The sequence below is a fragment of the Cydia splendana genome, chromosome 14 (assembly GCF_910591565.1).
Source record: "Cydia splendana chromosome 14, ilCydSple1.2, whole genome shotgun sequence".
NCBI classification, from domain to species: domain Eukaryota; kingdom Metazoa; phylum Arthropoda; class Insecta; order Lepidoptera; family Tortricidae; genus Cydia; species Cydia splendana.
The window spans coordinates 14,827,540-14,847,215 of record NC_085973.1 but is presented as its reverse complement, the minus strand read 5'-3'; the positions used below and the strand labels follow the sequence as shown (position 1 = coordinate 14,847,215).

Here is a 19,676-nt window from a genome sequence, read left to right as displayed (position 1 = left end):
TTTCCTGTAGACATACACGAGAGTTAAGGCCTATAAAGGTTAAATTTCATATTTAACCCTTATCCACGTGAAAAGGTCCTCCTTTTATTTAAAGAACTATGATAAAATCATTACTTACATGCCCACAAGCTGTTAACTATTGCCCACAGGAGAGAAAACTAGTGTGTTATCGCGAACAGTACATTTTTCTCTCCTGTGGGCAATAGTTAACAGCTTGTGGGCATGTAAGCAATGATTTTATCATAGTTCTCTAAATAAAAGGAGGACCTTTTCACGTGGATAAGGGTTAAATAAAAAAATTAACCTTTATAGGCCTTAACTCTTGTGTATGTCTACAGAAAAGACATAACACAGTGATCTGTTTGACCCTATTATACATTTATTGCCATGTATTAGGTAACACACACACATCACATGTAGTCGCGTATAATGTATAATGAAATGAAAGTAGTTTTTAAATTATAAATCTTAATTTACCAAGTATTTCTGGCTTGGACACATACAGCTTTATGAATTGTCGTTCACAAACTGTTTCTGTTGCAGCAGACAGCAGCTTTCTGCTGGCAAACGCGCAGATCGTGGACTACCCCATCGTGTACTGCAACGAAACCTTCTGCAAGATGAGCGGCTACAACCGCGCGGAGGTACATATAATTACTCAGAATACTTTCCCTTAACATACCTACATGGAGGTCACATTCGGTAGCTTTTAAAGTCCACTATCATTGGCTTTCATTTGCTCGTTACTACTAGTGACAACAACCAGACATGGTGACAGCCGGAACTGCACACTGTATTTAACCTGTGACAAAGTTCAAAAGTCAAAGATGTACACAACCTCATGCTAACTACGCTACGGAATAATCTAAGAGTGCTAGAGCTGAACCATTCACGAAGGTTTCCTCAACCACGAGTGATTGGCCGCTTGGAACAAGTACTCTTAGCAAATCTTACTCTCAAGCATACTCCATTATTAAGTTCAAGTTTAGCAACTGCAACGCATAACAACCTTGGACTTTGAATCTATTGCTCGATGATATTCTGAATAATTGTATAAGTTTTCACCAAGTTTCTCACCTTATGCGTTATCCCTTAAATTAGCAACGGAACCAGGAGGCACCATTAGTCACAGTACCTTTAACACAGAATCATTAGTCGAGGAGGCTTGAACTCACGACTTTCCACGTTTTCTGCTAGTTTAAGGGCCAGTTGCACCAACCACATTTAGTTGACTGATTAACGTCAATCAGCAGCGTGTGGTATGAAACTTCCCATATAATAAAATTTAGCGAACGCTTCAACGGTGACGGACGGTTTGGTGCAACCGACCCTAAGTGTTATACGTGGTGGGACAGTCCTTTTGGCAGTACTTAATGAAACATGATCCTCTGTTCACACAGGTGATGCAGAAATCATGCCGCTGCGCGTGGATGTACGGCGAGCTAACGGAGAAGGAGGCGGTGGAGCGCGTGGACCGCGCGCTCGACCACCACCTGGCGGATCAGTTCGAGATACTGCTCTATAAGAAGAACCGTGAGTTGCTTTACAGTTTTATATATGCTCCAGTGACACGGAGCGCTGATGGCCTAGCGGTAAGAGCGTGCGACTTTTAATCTGGAGGTTGCGGGTTCAAACCCCGGCTCGTACCAATGAGTTTTTCGGAATGTACCTACGATATATTATTTGATATTTACCAGTCGCTTTTCGGTGATGGAAGACATCGTGAGGAAACCGGACTAATCCTAATAAGGCCTAGTTTCCCCTCTTTGTTCGAAGGTCAGATGGCAGTTGCTTTCGTAAAAACTACTGCCTACGCCAATTCTGGGGATTAGTTGTCAAAGCGGACCCCAGGCTCCCATGAGCCGTGGCAAAATGCCGGGACAACGCGAGGAAGGTGATGATGAATGATATGCTCCAGTGACACGGCAGTCACTTTCGACTTTCGTTAAAACTAGTGCTTGTGCCATTTCTAGGTTGCCGAGAGGACTCCAGGCTCCCCAAGCCCCAAGTGAGCCGTGGAAAAATACCAGGTCATTCTAGACGTCTTATAAACCGATGGTCGCAAGTTCAAACCGTAGCTCGTAGCACTGATTTTCACGGAACTCAGATCATCTGATTACGTAAGTTCCGTGAAAATCAACAAGTTATTGCCCGATTCGAACTTTAAGATACGTTAGAGTCTGGCTAGCCAAATTTTGTTGACAGATATTTCCTTGTTGCATCACCAATTGTCTATGCTTTTAAAAAAAGTTAAAAGTCTGTTGTCAATTTATGTCATTCATTCAAATTGTTCGCGGTATATAAGGCGTTTATTTTAAATAATACTTAAATAATATTAATAATAACTATACCGAGTGAGGTCCGCAACCTATTATTTAAGCTCGTAAACAATTACGACAATGTGCGAAACGACGTGAAGCGTTTTATAACGAAAAACTGCAATGTTTACAAGTCGGAAACAATTTAGTAGGTTGGTGCTCTATTAATATTTTGATACTTTAAGTGCTAGTTCTAAACTTCTAACATTATCTCCTATAACTTTGATTAATTATGTGAATTTATTAATACCTGAATCTCATAAACAGGAAAAGTGTGTAAAAAAACGGATAAACTAGAAGTTCTGTAAAATATCAATAAAATCAAAACATTGGAACGTAATCATATGTGTTTGTCGTTGACTATACTTTACATAGTGGTAGAAATTAATGTGAGCTGACTTTGAGTGCAGTCAACGTATATTTAACTTATTTCCTTAGGTACCTTACGTGTGCACAGAAAATCAAAAATATTTTCTAGTATCACAACTATAATTCCTACTACACACAGTGTGACCGGCCCAAGATTTTTTGAATTTCCCGCCATAATATTGGGTAATATTTCAGTAGCCAGACTCTAATTGTATGGATTAGATGTGTCAGTGTCAAAAGTGACGTTCTTGTTTGAAGATCACATTTAGACACTGACATGTCTGACATATCTAATCCGTATCATTTCTAGACCTGTTAACTGACGTATCTTAAAGTTCAAATCCAGCCGATAGTTTTCCAAGTTGTATCCTGGTTTTCCTCTGGTCAGCTAGTCGCTTTAGTTTAGTCAAAACTATTTAGAGCTTGCTACGCAACTTATCGGGATTAAGGTCCCCTTTAGAATGCAATCGGGATTATCGGGAAGCGCTAAGATCTAGAGGACTAACAAATTTCAGTGCGCAGAAGCCGTAGATAGATGCTGAGCGAATGCGTGACAATTTTTCTCCACTGTGCGTAACATGCTCGTAACGTGCTGCAAAGTACATCATCAGTTCATCATCATCATCATCATCATCATCATCATAATCATCATCATCATCATCATCATCGTCATCACCATCATCATCATCATCATCATCATCACCATCATCATCATCATCATCATCATCATCATCATCATCATCATCATCATCATCATCATCATCATCATCATCATCATCATCATCATCATCATCATCATCATCATCATCATCATCATCATCATCATCATCATCATCATCATCATCATCATCATCTCAGCCATAAGACGTCCACTGCTGAACATAGGCCTCCCCCTTGGACCTCCATTCGTACCGGTTGGAAGCGACCCGCATCCAGCGTCCTCAAAGCAAAGTAGTTACGTCGTAGCAAAGTTCTGCTCTAATGCCACAGAGGATTAAGCTTTATTGAACTATTGCAGTCTTGGCCAAATTCGACGCAGTCGTTACTTTACGACTCCGTACTCCGTTACCATCGACCATCTACGACCATTGCGCTACTTAAATTTTCAATTCTACAGTATGTCTTTTATTCAACGAATTTTACTATTCTTCGAGAAACTTCGAGGCTTTACAAACTTTATCTTGCTGCAAAAAGGTGTACGAAAGGCCAGTTAACGGTTCTCGGACCCAATCAACCCACGCTGTTGTTTATGCAGCGTGTGTTAATAAATAAACGGCCCCGGCCCGCGCCCCGCGTCCGGGCCTGCAGTCTGATTAAATTTGTCCGCTCCCTTTCGCATTTTATTTTATTACTGTTGTAGGGTGGTTGTTATTTCGAGAAGTTTTCATTTTTCGCGGGGCCGGCTAATTGGGTTATTTGTTTTTTTGTTGGAATTTTGAGCCAAGTCATGTTTAAACGTAACGCTTTAGGAAAATTGTCTACTGTGCTGTGGTAAAATCCCTTAGGCCCACTTGCACCATCCCACTAACCCGGGGTTAAGCGGTTAAACCGTTAACCCAGTGTCAAATTGTACTGGTAACTATGGTACATAAATCTAGATTTAACCGGTTAAACCCGGGTTAGTGAAATGGTGGAAGTGGGCCTTAATGTTTGGTGGGCTATGGTGCTAAGAGAAAGGGACTACGGGCCAGTTGCAGCAAGCATAATTTTATTGATGGTCTGATCAACGGTAAATAAGGATCAGTACCTATTTAGGAAAATTTATAAGGAAGTATGTACCTATTTCCTACAATCTTCCCAACTTCAAGCATTCCCGAACTCAAGAGATCCGGCCTCTCGACGCGAATCTTTTTTAGGCACCTATACTTTAGCGACCCTAAAATGTTATTGACGATGCATAAAATCTCACAAAATACATAGGTATTAAGAGAAAAGGAAATAAAAATTTCCTAGAAATAAGAGGCACCCTAGCGTGCACGTGTTGTCTTTTACGTGTCACGTCACTACAACGTTAGGACACGCTGTACGGACAGCGGCGCACCGTAACTAAATTTAATTACCTACTCCAAACCTGCACCTTACCTTACTGCATGGAAACAAGGTGTATTATTGAACGCATTTTTTTAATGTACTCAGAATGTACAGTGTACTCTACTGCAAGAAAATAAGGTGTATTATAGAATAACAATTGAAAGGTAGTGAGAATATGTTTGGGCAGTGAGGCTTTCGGCTTGACGGCTCCCATTAAGCACATTTAGCTACTGTTTACGGCTTAAACGGCTCGTTTCCGTAGCTCGATGGATTTCCATATTGTAAATGTAAATTGGCTGCATCTCTCGTTGCGAGGACATTCACCATGCGAAGAGCAAACGACACTTGAATTCAAATCTTTTGCAACAATATCTTGTATTTTAACAAAAGTAACATATTTTGCTGCAATCCGAAAACGTGTGCGAATAAAGCGCCTCTGTCATACGTGGTACTGAAAATTTCTGGATTCTGATATATGAGACGACTTATTTTTCCTAAGTGGCCAGTCCAGGAATTTTCAGTATGCCCTAAGTACACCACGCTTTCCTCGGCCTGGCCCATAGTCTAATAAAACATGGGCTTCTCTTCCCAGAGTGACACAAGCCTACGTCACAATAACATTGCCACTTTATATAGCGCTATCGCATATTATCATATAGCGCTGTCGCATGATGACGTAGGCTTGTGTCAGTCACGTGACCACGAAAAGACGGGAAGAGAGTACCAGACGGAGTATATTATTATACCATGGCCTGGCCTTTATTAGGTTAAGGTTAAAATCAGTGATTTGTTGAAAGGAAAATCTAAGTAAAATGAAGATATTATGCCCACTCAGCCGACGAATCAACCCTTGTCATTGCGTATTAATGTCAAATTAATGTTGGCGCCAGCTAAGCCTGTAATCCTTTCCCTCCTCATCTTAACGCTTTTCCGGTTCCGGTAGAAACATAAAACGCTTTTTACGTCCGAGTTTACCATCAAAAGAGGGAAATAGGTCAGGAGTTTAATCCGAACACCTGTAAATTCAGTCCCGACGTTTAATAGCACTGAAGTTGTAGGTGTAAATCAAAATTTATAGGTACCTTTGATAATAAAATTGGAATGCCTTTTTAGGTTGTCAAAAAACCATCCAACCTTTATAAAACACCATTTTCACTACACAGTTTATTAAAATGCCACTATATTGAGGTTTTCATTATCACACTCACTTCACCAAATGGTGCTTTCAGAGAGTAAAGTTGCACGATCTGTGTACTCCAAATCACTATACTTAAATTTACTTACTTCAAATATTTGAAGAGTTCTGTCGATTTCTCCAGGATTCCATCATCTGATACTTATCCAATGCCAATTAGACCCACTGATAAACTACATAGCACAGAAGTTTCCTTCCCCAACAAAAAAACAAACAAAAAACCAATTTCATAAATTCCAACTTCAACTGTTTTCGAGAAAACGCGGAACAGAAATTACAGAATACATGAAAACAAATCCGGAAAACTTCCTCCTTCGAAGACCTAGTATAGGTATAGTGATAGTGTCGGCACAAGATCGGCCGAAGTGGAGGCATACAGTGAACACAAAAGTGCAAGCCTTCGAAGAGCAGAGGCGGAGTGGAACTCGACGCAAAGCGCGACGAGTTAAAGGCCCGACCACCTGCGGTCATCAACTACAATTTTGTCGGAGGGTTTGTTGGAGATGGGCTACGTCAGTCACCTAAGAGCTCACGATCGTCGCTCTCAATAACTAGTACAACCCCAGTCGCCGTGGCCGAAACCGGCCAGGACAGGATGATGATGATGATAGGTATAGTAGAGTTGGACTAAGCCAATGTATGTATGGCATTTGTTGACAAAGTGTGACCATGTTATCATTAATATCAAATCATGGGGTCCCAGCGCGCACAAGTTCTTCGCAGAAATCGCGAAGCGTCTGGTTGGCGTAACTGGTGACCAAAGAGCTGGCGGCTACCTCGCACAACTTATCAGCATTTAGATACAGTGAGGAAATGCCGCCAGCATCCTTGGTACAATGCGTCAGGAGCGTATTTTAGATTTAAGATAGTTATTAATTCCGTTTAGTATTAGTACTACTGTATATATCTTGTATGTAAATAAATTATTTTTTCATATCAAATTGAAAATATGGCGTTTATAAAGACACTGTCTCACATAGCGGACTTTATTGTGCTCTTGATCTTCACTTGTGACTTACTCTTGACATATTTACCTAGTGTCTGCTATGATTCCATGGCTATAAATATGCAGTAAGCCAAGCAATGCCTAGGTCGTGCGCGTTTAACCTCACGTGCGGAACCTAATCTGAAACCCTACAGTGTAGTCAATAATGGGCCTCGAAAGATTTATGTCTTGTGTATCTGCGTATTATTATTATGCGTCATATTTTATCTTTAAGACTACCAAAATATGGCTTAGTAAACACATGCAATTAGTATCAAATATATAAACTCGCACTAAACACTAATCAATGCGTAGAGTTAGACCAAGAAAAGTCTGCAGAGATTTGGACAGCACACGCAGTGCCAGTGTTATTTATACGTCATAATTTCATAGAAGTTTGACGTTTAAAATAACACCTGCACTGCGTGTGCTGTCAAAATCTTTGCAGACTTTTCTTGGTTTAACTCTAAACAGGGCAACAAGTTTGAATAAGCCTTCAAGCCTCTTTTATTTCAGGCTATGAGTAGCGTTTGACCAAAGCTGTAACGCGGTTGCCGCTGTCTCTGATTAGTCTAATCACTAGGATACTCATGGAACATTTTCTATAATCCTGAACATTTCTGGAAACCTTCTTAAGAAAAAAATTTGGAAACTTTAGATAGCCACATCAATCCCGATACTCTTCCGAAACTCTGTCACAGAAAATCTCTATTGCAGGAACCCCATTATGGCTGCTGGTGCACGTGGCGCCGATCCGCAACGAGCGCGAGCTGGTGGTGCTGTTCCTGCTCACCTTCCGCGACATCACGGCCCTCAAGCAGCCCATCGACCAGGACGACCCCAAGGGAGGTAAAAACGACTTCTGTCACATACTATTGCAGGGACTCCACAACTCTATGATGACCCATAGAGGAGGTAATAAATACACATCGTCCATTACGACAAAAGTAATTGTGTTCCATTTCATTGACAAGGATTCCCTTTGTGAGTTTTCACCTAGGTTTTAGCCACCTAGGTACCAAATAGGTATGATTATAACTCCTTTCAAACAAAACAAAACCGAACAACCGAATAAAGAACTTCCTCCTTCTTGGACTTTTAAGGGCCACTTGCACCATCCCACTACCCCGGGGTTAAGCGGTTAAACCGTTAACCCAGTGTCAAATTGTACTGGTAACCTTGGTAACTCCAGGTTTAACCGGTTAACCCCGGGTTAGTGAAATGGTGCAAGTCGGTTAAAAAATAAACTGAACTACCTTGAACCAATTCTATTGTTCCAAAGCACCTAAGATCTTAGCTAAAAGGGGTGTACCTATTTCATGTATTGTTTTAATTCAATGAGCTTCAAAACACCCAAGCATTTTAACCGAAAGGTACCTACTAAGTGTCTGACCCCACACTAGCGTCTTTTGAGCGTCGGCGTCTAGTCAGCGCTATGGAAAATGGCGTCGCGTCGCTGCGCAGTTGCGCTAACGTTGCGTCGAGCAGCATCCATATAGAGTTGACTAGACGCCGACGCGATGGCGAACGTGGGATGGCCCTTAACCAAAGCAACTCAGCTGAAAGGTACTGCCTGACGTGTGTTACAGCGGGGCTGTCAAAATTCGCGAAGCTGGCGCGCTCCGTCACGCGCTCGCGCTCCGTGCTAGTGTCCGCGCTGCCGGCCCTCAAGGAGCCGCAGCGGCAGAGCCACCTCGCGCATGTCAGTACACAACCCCACCATGTACGAGCACGCTATCTTACTTCTTCTATACTGTATCTGTATTCTAGCTTCACTAGGCCTGGCGACCTGCGGCCACACGAGTAGTGAGTACACCATCCAATTTTCAAAGACCGGCGTTGACATTGACAGGACCGGGAAATGTAAATAAAAACACAGTTACAACATGTATTATATACTGATTGATCATTTCCATTAACAATCAATGTCCGCTAAATGCAGGCATAACATTGATTAGCTAAAAGTATCACGCTTAAATCTTCTGCTCGGTCAACTTCACTTCACATTAAAGTTCCATCTCGATACACTTTACCATCAATATATCGGTATCTCCAATGTACTTTAAAAATTGGATAGTGCGTCGGAGCTGACTAATGGAATTGTAAATATTGATAAAAAATTGACACGGCCGCTGTTACTTCATAACGCAATCTTTCTTCAGACTTCATGTCGTCACGTGTACAGTAGGTATTTTTATATGCTTCCATCTTTTTTATCTGTCAGCACATATTACAATTGTTGGAATATTGTGGTAATGCGGCTCGTGGCGGGCACCCTGCGGAGCCGTGCATGAATCGCTGGAGCGTGGTTGTTGCAGGTGATGTCGCTGTCCGGCGACGTGCTGCCGCAGTACCGGCAGGAGGCGCCCAAGACCCCTCCGCACATCCTGCTACACTACTGCGCCTTCAAGGCCATCTGGGACTGGATCATCCTTTGCCTCACCTTCTACACCGCAATCATGGTCCCATACAACGTAGCCTTCAAGAACAAAACCTCCGAAGATGTCTCCTTATTGGTTATCGACTCCATCGTCGACGTCGTCTTCTTCATCGACATCGTGCTCAATTTCCACACCACGTTCGTGGGCGCCGGCGGAGAGGTCGTCAGCGACCCCAAGGTCATCCGCAAGAACTACTTCAAGTCGTGGTTCCTGATCGACCTGCTGTCGTGCCTGCCGTACGACGTGTTCAACGCGTTCGACCACGACGAGGACGTGAGTGTGCGCCGGTGTGTCGGTGTCGTGCGTGTGTGCATGCTCGGTGTTGTAGCGTACGGAACAGGTATACAAGGCGATGTGTGTGTGTGCAGGGCATCGGCAGCCTGTTCTCGGCGCTGAAGGTGGTGCGGCTGCTGCGGCTCGGGCGCGTGGTGCGCAAGCTGGACCGCTACCTGGAGTACGGCGCGGCCATGCTGATCCTGCTGCTGTGTTTCTACATGCTGGTGGCGCACTGGCTGGCGTGCGTGTGGTACAGCATCGGGCGCTCGGATGCCGACTCGGGCCTGCAGTACTCGTGGTTGTGGAAGCTGGCCAACGTGACGCAAACGCCGTACTCCTACGTGTGGTCCAACGAGTCGGACGGGCCCGAGCTGGTGAACGGGCCCTCGCGCAAGACCATGTACGTGACGGCGCTCTACTTCACCATGACCTGCATGACCTCCGTGGGCTTCGGCAACGTCGCCGCCGAGACCGATAACGAGAAGATCTTCACCATCTGCATGATGATTGTAGCAGGTGCCGGACTCTTCTGTTATTAGCCGGAGCACTGTCCCGTCCCCCGCGCGACCCCCGCGCAGCTCACTCTGCGACGGGCGCCGCGCCCTCCCCGCCCTCCGCCTTCATCGCCACTCCATCTTACATAGAGCCGGACCAAGCTAACTCTGAACGGGCTTGGCAATGACAAAGTGGAAGTGGCATATATATCATAAAAGTCCAATGTCTATGTAAATATGACGTACGTTTAGGTACCTACTATGATACTTCCACACTTTATTCTGTCAAAGTCGGTACAGAGATAGCTTAACCGGAGTCTATAAACATTTCAATAATTTACTTACCTACTCGATTAATCACTTATCTGTTTTTTGTGTTTCCGTATAATTTGTTTGTCGATATGCTAGCCGTTTTGTTTGTTTTCCAGTCGCACAGTGTGTGTGGTGTGTCGAGCACCGCTACCAGCCGCGTCGCTCGGTGTACGTATTTCATTTCATCTGTTTGTGTTGATTTAATGTCGTCGCGTCGTTTGTTTGTTTGAGTTGTCCCCGTGTGCCGTCCCCTCCCGTCCTTGTGCAGGCCCACGAAGCGTCTAACGCGTCACCTGTGTGGTCGGAGCGCCCGTGTGCCCTCGCCGCGCCCGCTCGAGCCTAGCCGGATCAAAACTAAGTATACTGGCCGACCCCCGTCGCCTCCATCGCCCTTCGCTAATACTTGACTAAACGGAGGAGGGCGAAACATTAACATTTTCTCAATTAAACTGCATGCATTAGTTCTCGTAGCAAATGTTCATGCTTGTCGTTGTCTGTTTGATCGATGTAAGAGGCCGGCGATGGGTCGCGAGCACTAGGAACAGCGGGGCCGGGCCGGCGACGGCGGGCGCGGCGGCGGCGCGGCAGCGGACGCGAGGTAACGCGTCGGTCGCGGGCCGCGCGCGCCCGAGCGGTGCGCGCGCGCCCTCCGCGGTGACGAGCGAGAGAGCAGGCACTGAGCCGAGGTGTCCGCAGCGCTGCTGTACGCGACCATCTTCGGGCACGTCACCACCATCATCCAGCAGATGACGTCGGCGACGGCCAAGTACCACGACATGCTCAACAACGTGCGGGAGTTCATGAAGCTGCACGAAGTGCCGAAGGCGCTCAGCGAGCGCGTTATGGACTACGTGGTCTCCACTTGGGCGATGACTAAAGGACTGGACACGGATAAGGTGAGCTGAGTTCCAATCTATAAGTGATTTAACTTTAAATGCCTGACTGAAGCTAAATAAAAGGGTTGTGCGGGGCTGTTCGTATCGGCAGGTGTTGAACTACTGCCCGAAGGATATGAAGGCGGATATCTGCGTGCACCTGAACCGGAAGGTGTTCAACGAGCACCCGGCCTTCCGGCTGGCGAGCGACGGCTGCCTGCGCGCGCTGGCCATGCACTTTCACATGTCGCACTCGGCGCCCGGGGACCTGCTCTACCACACCGGGGAGTCTATTGACTCGCTGTGCTTCATTGTGACGGGCAGCCTCGAGGTCATACAGGATGATGAGGTCGTGGCTATCCTAGGTGAGTGCAAACAACTAGATAAATTTGGGATTATGTGATCAAACCTCGTTGGTTGACTATTCAAGAACAAAAAAGTCTTTCATTTAATCGTATACCTATATGGCACGATTAACTAAGAAATACCTGCAAGTCGTGGTAGACACTCTTTAGTAAACTGTAAAAGTTTTATAGATACGTATTTCTTAACAGTACCTACTTCCAAACACAGGTTCCATACAGCCCATACAGGTGGAGTTATTCCCACCTGTTACACCATTTTGCTACTATTGGATAACAGGTGGGATTTTTCCCATCGGTTATTACACAGAAAATATTAATAAGGTTTGTTACCCTTGTAACAAACCACGTGTAATCCACCCACGTCTAATACCACGTGTTGGATTCATGGGAATACAAATCCCAGCTGTTACCAATATCACCGCTTTCAATATGTAACATTAGTAATAAAGTTTTCTCAATAAATTATTCTTATTCTTAATATATTATTTATTTATTTTGCAATCAGGTAGACAGACTAGGTACCTAAATCTCTCTTTAACCATCCAACTGTCGTCAGGCAAGGGCGACGTGTTCGGCGACTCGTTCTGGAAGGACAGCGCAGTGGGCCAGTCGGCGGCCAACGTCCGCGCGCTGACGTACTGCGACCTGCACACCATCAAGCGCGACCGGCTGCTGGAGGTGCTGGACTTCTACCAGGCCTTCGCGAACAGCTTCGCGAGGAACCTGACACTGACATACAATTTGCGGCATCGACTTATTTTCCGCAAGGTAAGACTATTGCTTCGACTTCGTCTATGAACTTGTCTCTCAGCTGTTGATAGCTACTTTACTAGGTACAAAGAGAATAGATAGTATAGAGGGGTCCTGTCATAGTAAATTTTGTAGTCACAGTAAATTTACTGCCATCTATCGACACACGACCAAAACTCAAAATGAAAACGTATAAAACTATCAAAACATTAATATATTTGGATAAATGAGCTTATTATTTTTATATCATTTTGACCCATGTTCATTCACTGATACCTAATGTGTTAAAATTGTTAAATATGAAACGGTGTCGTCACCGCCATCTAGCCGAGGATAGGCCAAAGGTGTGTGAGCCATCTGTCCGAGAATGACTTTTTCTTGACATCCGAGGCACGTTTTTTCCTTAGACTTTATTCATCTTATACGGAGTTACATATGTCTTTGCTAGGTATCTATACTTGGTCAAGCAAATCTTGTCAGTAGCAAAAGGCGGCAAATTTGAAAAATCGCGGGTTAGCAACACTGTTTTCGAATAATTCCAAAATCGAGTATCATCTGTGTTTTATCCGTGGAATGTGGATCGTGAATCATAGCCATCTTGTTTGTTTACATTCTGAATCGTTGCTTCTAGAGAAATTTCTGCTAAATACCAATATATTAAATAAGATTGTGCATGAACTGAAGCAAAGTCAAGGTGCCTAAAATGTACAATCGTGCTCGTTGATCGTAAATATTTGTACAATTTGAGGTTATGATACTTTAAACTCTCGCGTTTTGTACACATATTTAATTACACAAACGGGTCTACCGCGATATAATTTCATTGTTTTTACCTTTAATTCCGACGTTTCAGCTGAGTTACACCAGCTGTGGTCACGGAAAGACTGACGTCCCAACAAATGTCAACGGAGATATTAATAAAACACCACTAAACTACCCGAAATTAGTTTATAAAAATGTTCGGGGTAGACAAAGAAATTGCAGCTACCCGTTAAAGTTTAATGTTTAATATTTAGTTTTGTTTGTTTAGTATTTGTTTAGTTTAATGTTTGACATTTGTTGGGACGTCAGTCTTTCCGTGACCACAGCTGGTGCAACTCAGCTGAAACGTCGGAATTAAAGGTAAAAACAATGAAATTATATCGCGGTAATTGTTTGTGTAATTAAATATGTTATGATACTTACTTGTTTTGGTTCGATGTACATTGCTGCTTTTCTTAGCGCAATACTGCTCTTTGAGTGTTGCCCTACTTCACTTTGCTGTACATTGCTACTGACATACTTTGCTTGACAGACTATATCTATATCGGTCGATATCTGTGGTCGGTTGGTGTCATAAGTATATTTTGTAAGATGTCATAAGTATATTTTTATTGTACACTAGGTGGCAGATGTGCGTCGCGAGCGCGAGTTGATGGAGCGACGCAAACGCGAGCCCCAACTCGAGCAAGCGCAGGACCACCTCGTGCGCAAGATATTTTCGCGCTTCCGTCGCGAGCGCAGCGTCGCCGCCGCGCCCGCGCCGCGGCCGTCACTCGCGCCGGCGCCGGCTAGTGACGCCGAGCGCGGCGAGCCGGCCGCCGCGCCGCCCGCCGCGCCGGCGCCCGCCGCCGCCGCCGCCGCCGCGCGCGGCAAGTGGGGCCGCCTGCTCGCCGGCGGCTCTTTAGACGCGGGCGACGCGCCGCGCGCCGCCTTCACGCGTAGCCTTAGCGCGCGCGACCGGCCTTCGCTCGCCGCGGCTGCTGCTGCTGCTGCAGCAGCTCCGACCCCAGCGACGACAACTGTCGCCACCACGACTGCTCCCGTTACTACCCTATCCTTTAAAGTTAGTATCGTAAGAAGCCTATCTAAAGTTTAGACAAATTGATGACATTCTTCGATCATAATAGGTAAGAAGCTGTTACCTTACCCGTACATCTTAATAATATTGTTTGCACAGGCGACGTTTGCAAAGGCGCGATCGGCGAGCGCGCTCAGTGCCTTAGGCGGCAGCGGTGGCAGCGGGCGGCAGGACACGATCGAGGAGGAGCTGGAGGAGCGCAAGCCCGCGCCCGCCCCGACGCCCGCGCTCGCTCCAGCGCCCGCGCCCGCGCCCGCCCCCGCGTCCGCTCCTCCGGCGGCGACCACGGCGGCGGCGGCGTCGGCGCACGAGGCCGCTCTGATGGAGTTGCGACGCGATGTACGGACGGAGGTGCAACGGTTGCAGCAGAAGGTGAGACTTATAGGCAAACGGCGAAACCGTAGGTACATTGATATTAGTTACTAAATTTCACTTAGAGATATGTTTTATCCATCTAGTAACTTGAACACTAAAACTTCATTTTACACTTGACATAGAAAGTTGACTTAACGCAGTTAATTCCAGAGTATCGGCAGCTCCGATATAGCCATCAGATATATCGGAGCTGCCGAGGTGCTCAAAATATCTGAACACGCGCTCTAACTACTTGGCAATAGAGGCGTATTCAGATATTTGTGAGCACCTTGGCCGCTCCGATATATCTGATGGCGGCTGTACAATTGAACGCGTTTTCTTAGGGTCTCTTGCACCATTCTACTAACCCGGGGTTAACCGATTAAACCTGGAGTTACCATGGTTACCAGTACAATTTGACACTGGGTTTGGGATGGTGCAAGTGGGCCTTAGAGACTAATCTAGTTATTTACACGAGTTACAAGTATATGGTCGAGCTATCAATTGATAAATGTAACGTATTTGCAGCTCGGTCGCGTAGAGGAATTGCTGACGGCGTTAGCGACGCGGTTGGGCGCCGACGCTGGCGACGGCGAGGAACCGCGCGCACCCGCTGACACCGCCGCAAGAAAACGGAGGTCTAAGGTGATTAACTTTTTCTTAATTTTTTTTCACCTATAGATTTATATACCTGTACCTAAACCAGGATACTAAGATGAAATAGACAAATTATTTACCGTTTTGTGTCGTGTAATTCCAGGCGCGGAGCAAGGGCGCAGCGCCAGCAGTCCCGACGCCGACGACCCCGGGCTCAGCGCCGGGCAGCCCGCCGGGGTCGGCGTCGGCGTCTGCAGCGGCGTCGGCGGCGGCGCGCCGGCGCGACTTCGTGTAGCGCGCGGCGGCGCCCGGCGCCGATGCGCGCCGGGCGCCCCGGGACCCTGAAACTCCTCTGTAAAATATCTCGTGATATGACTGTTAGTGCGTCGCGCACCGATACGATATCAGACGTATCGGAACAGAACATGTATTTAATTATTCGCTTTTCACATTGTCCGATATCGATACGGCAACCATGACAGAGGTCTGGCAGGTAATAGTACATTATTGTCGAGGCTCGGAAGTAGCTACTTGCAGGCTGAGGATTCGTATTAAACGGACGACCTTGGGAGTCCGTTTAATTGAATCCGAGTCATATAATAGTGCTTTTCTCAAAAATGATGCAAGATATATAAATATAATAGAAATATTTTACAAACGCAACGTTCTTTATACGTATATATTTTCACAGAAAAAAGTAGAAACTATTGACAAAATTAGCCTTGCCGCCTTTTTATTTTTTTTATTAAAAAATAGAAGTGTATTTTTCTGCCGAAAATACGCCAACCTATTTATATTAGTCGGGATACCAACATTATAATTATAAGTACTAATCATCTGTTTGGCTGTCTAATGGGCCTGTGCCTTCATTTGATATGGCCATTACAACTTTTAAAAAGTTTGGAACACGTCAAATAATGGAATTTGTATGCAACATTGCAGTCCTAAAATCGAGACTGCAATGTTTTTAACTTTTGAATTTTTGACTGATCATAAACTACGCGCTTCGCGACCAATTTTTTAAACGGCAAAGTCGACTTTGCCGTCCATTTTTGAGAAAAGGATATTTTGTTTGGGGCGCGTATCACAGCGCGTGATCTTGAATAGGTATAGTTGGTTATTCCCAACTGTTACTATCAAGTTTTTTGCACTTTGGTGGTAACTATTTACTTACTGGGACATTTTATGACTCATTCCCAGTGATAACAGCGGAGACAAAAATTCCAGTTTTTACCCCTGGTAACAACTTGGTATTAACAGCTGGGAATAACCGTAGATATAGTTGGTTATAGTGCGTTTCACTTGTTTTAAAGTTAATCCGATAATATCGGAAGTTTGTAGAATTTTATGATTCGATGCCAGCTACAGATTCGATAAGTCCAATACCGATATGGTATCGGATAATGTGAAAAGGCTCTTTAAGTTAGGAATTGTCCGCCCGCCGCGCGCGGTCGGGGCGGGCTTGGGCCTGTACCTCGAAATTCGTATGCCGAAGTTACGATATCTACATTTTATATCATATCACTCAAGTAATCATGCAAAGAATATGTCCTAGACTAAACACCTCACGTAGGTACTGTACGAAAATTGATAGAATGTACTTACCTAAAGGTTGGAACTTTATATGAGGTGACAGCCGCTTTCAGAAAAATCAATGCTTGTGAAATTTTTGAGATAAGTAACAGATACAGATATCTACTAGGTTTCCATAGCGGAACCCGGGCTCCTTAGCATGCATGCTAGGATAATAAGCTGAGGAGCAGTAAAACCAAAGACAACTAAATTTAATAGGCTTTAGGCATGTAAGGAATTGAGCAATAATAACTAAAAGTAATATCATAATTTTAGTGTTTTATAAATACCTATTCAGTAAATATATTTGATGTATGCCGACTCCAAGTCGGCCAAAGCTTTGTGAGCTCGAGAGAAATGGAGATATCGTATGTTCGGCCTTCGATATCGCGGTCTCGCTCCTGCATTAGTGCGGCGCCACTGCGCCTGCCGCTTGCCGCCTTAGTCGCCGGCTGATATTATAGACTAGGATATTGTTGACATTCTAAGAGTTTGTATAAAGTTATTATAAGTGACGACTATTAGACACACGTTTTAAAGCTCCCCACGTTTGTTTCCACCTTCTCTTTTATCTATAGTACACGACCGACCAAGACTTTTGTATTACAACGGCATCATCTAATCAGGAGGCTACATTTTATACACGCTTGGAGAATATTTTATTGTTACACTTATGAATGAATGAATTAAGTAGAGATGTTTATATGTTAGCCGCGCCGGCCGCGACCGCTCCTGCTGCTTGATTATATTTGACCTTTTCAACAGTTAAACCTAACAATCGGTAGGGTAAACGCATTTCACAAAGCTGTAAACTAAAATTTTATGAGTAATTTAAATCGGCAGTATCTATACTGACTACTGACGACAATATATATATTATGTTGGAAAAAAAGTATCTTTGCAATGGTGAATCCCCAGTGAAACTCTTCAGTGTTGCCACTTTAGGTTTGTAAAATTGACCACATTTGTCTTTGGAATTAACTAAATGTGGAAGGCAACTGTCAATTCGTTTGTATATCCATGGTATCTCCGAATTCCCTACATAAAAAAAGATTACCGTCGACGATAATACCTTTTTTGTGAAGCACCATGATTCACAATTTGCTTTTACTGGCCTTCCGCAATACATATAATATGCATATAATGCCATCATCAATGGGATAATTGACAAGCCAAATATTAGCTGAGATTTTATTGATTAATTGATAATTTTAAATAATTATTATATCTCCTTATAGACTTGTTTAAATCATATACAACTGTAAATAAATGACTAAATATAAATACTGTGTCAACAGTAAGAGTTGGCGCGAAGCCCGGCGCGGTGTGTTAGTGGTCTTGTTAATGTTTGTAAAGTTTATCGCTACGCGCGTCCCGCCGCCGGCCCCGGACCGGTCCGGTGACACAACTACACTAGGTCGATTGCTGCATTCGCCAGTGTCAATGGATGGCTACATTCTGTGTAAACGTGCCCTTACATAGGGTTGCCAGATGGTAGAAATGTCTGGATTTCCCCGAAATATTTATACCTATTTAGTACCTACAAGGTTTAAAATCCTCCCAACTTCTTGAATTTTGAGATTTTTTATCTCTACTGTATTTTCTTCTGCGTCGAAATCACATTTTAATTCCGTCCAGATATTTTGGCAACCCCGCAAACTCTCGTTGCGATTCCAGCTTATGATCCTTCATCACTTGCAACTTGTCAATTTTATCATTTTTTCTACAAGTTGTTGAAGACGAAACGGTTTAAAATCGGTACGCCTTCCGTATAGAGACCGGACCCTCGTCCGGCGCCGGCGCAGGCCGCGCGGCGCTCGGAGCGTGCGCTCCCCTATCAGAGACGACTAAATAATACAGACTACCAATCTTCATGTAGAAATAGCGATTGTACTTAACACATATTTGTAACTGGAATCTGACGAGAACGGCGCCATTTAGGTAAAAGACTACACTTGATTCGACGGAAGGTATTAATCCTTCAAATGTCTTAATATTTCAAGGCCACCAATAAATTTTAATAGCCATTCTAACTCGACTGAGTTGTCAATTATCAGAACATTGGGAGTCTGGAATTGCTGTCTTCCATTTATTAGCAACTCTTCGTAGCTCGATTAGTTTTGGAGAGCAAATTTCCCTCGGCATCAAGTGTCGACGACCATCTAAGACCATCTTAGAAACATCTACTTTGTCTCTTACGATGATGGTTTTTAATACGTTCAATTATCTATATTATTATAATAAAAATCTAGGTATATTACAAGCATCGTACCACCACCTAATGGTACGATGCTATATAAAATATAGACTTTATTCCATTTGCGTTAAAGTACAAAATCAAATGCATAAAACCACCTGTTAATCAAACCAGATGCAACTTAGCCGTTCTTCGAACATAATAATTGCTTGAATAAAGATTACCAGTCTATATTATTTAGTCGTCTGTCTCTATCATGTATGACGTCACATTCGGCAGACGAACCACTACGTTTCTCGCCTCGCTAAGCCACTGCTACTTATGATCTTTTTTATTAAAATATATCAAAATGATGAGAAACTAACAAATTGTTTCATTTCAGTAGAATAAGAACCCTATGAACAGCGAGAGAAGTAGTTCAATCTAATCACAGTGTGTTCAATTTGTAGCTTATTTTTTCTTAATAAGAATTTGTCCAACCGATATGTCATTAATAAAAAAAAATGGTTTTGATATGTAATCATTATATTCTCGATAGCTTTCTTGAATCGACGTGTACCGTCAGCAGCAAAACTTGTTAAGCGGGAAAGGTGCATACGCTCTTGTTTTCTTAATAATAAATTTGTGTTCAGTACATACATTTTGAACACCTCGCCCGCTTAGCTAGTTTTGCTGCAGACACTGCCCAAACATTTTTTTTTCGGG

The 19,676-nt window shown here is 44.0% G+C and overlaps 2 protein-coding genes across 3 annotated transcripts in view; both read left to right on the top strand.

Annotated features, from left to right (window-relative positions):
• The window catches only part of LOC134796722 (potassium voltage-gated channel protein eag-like), a 31,517-nt gene extending 20,191 nt beyond the window's left edge, over positions 1 to 11,326 (top strand). Inside the window, exons 3-9 of one of the 2 annotated variants that reach the window (XM_063768913.1) lie at positions 544 to 644; positions 1,401 to 1,533; positions 7,616 to 7,747; positions 8,488 to 8,600; positions 9,217 to 9,612; positions 9,708 to 10,131; positions 11,118 to 11,326. In XM_063768913.1, the coding sequence (XP_063624983.1) occupies positions 544 to 644; positions 1,401 to 1,533; positions 7,616 to 7,747; positions 8,488 to 8,600; positions 9,217 to 9,612; positions 9,708 to 10,131; positions 11,118 to 11,326 (1,508 nt within the window). Of the gene's footprint in view, positions 1 to 543; positions 645 to 1,400; positions 1,534 to 7,615; positions 7,748 to 8,487; positions 8,622 to 9,216; positions 9,613 to 9,707; positions 10,301 to 11,117 lie in introns of those variants that run through there. The other variant, XM_063768914.1, reaches the window with a different exon arrangement.
• An 18-nt stretch (positions 11,327 to 11,344) lies between these two features.
• Positions 11,345 to 15,693, top strand: LOC134796736 (potassium voltage-gated channel protein eag-like). The gene is made up of 6 exons (XM_063768931.1): positions 11,345 to 11,661; positions 12,218 to 12,429; positions 13,796 to 14,236; positions 14,351 to 14,623; positions 15,134 to 15,250; positions 15,366 to 15,693. The coding sequence occupies exons 1-6, from the start codon at positions 11,433 to 11,435 to the stop codon at positions 15,495 to 15,497; spliced, it is 1,404 nt and encodes a 467-aa protein (XP_063625001.1). The 5' UTR covers positions 11,345 to 11,432; the 3' UTR covers positions 15,498 to 15,693.
• The last annotated feature ends 3,983 nt before the right edge of the window (positions 15,694 to 19,676 follow it).

Coding starts and splice junctions, on each gene's coding strand:
- LOC134796736 (XM_063768931.1), top strand. CDS start 11,433: ATGAAGGCGGATATCTGCGTGCACCTGAACCGGAAGGTGTTCAACGAG. Junction 14,237..14,350: donor TTACTACCCTATCCTTTAAA/GTTAGTATCGTA, acceptor TTGTTTGCACAG/GCGACGTTTGCAAAGGCGCG. Junction 14,624..15,133: donor TGCAACGGTTGCAGCAGAAG/GTGAGACTTATA, acceptor ACGTATTTGCAG/CTCGGTCGCGTAGAGGAATT.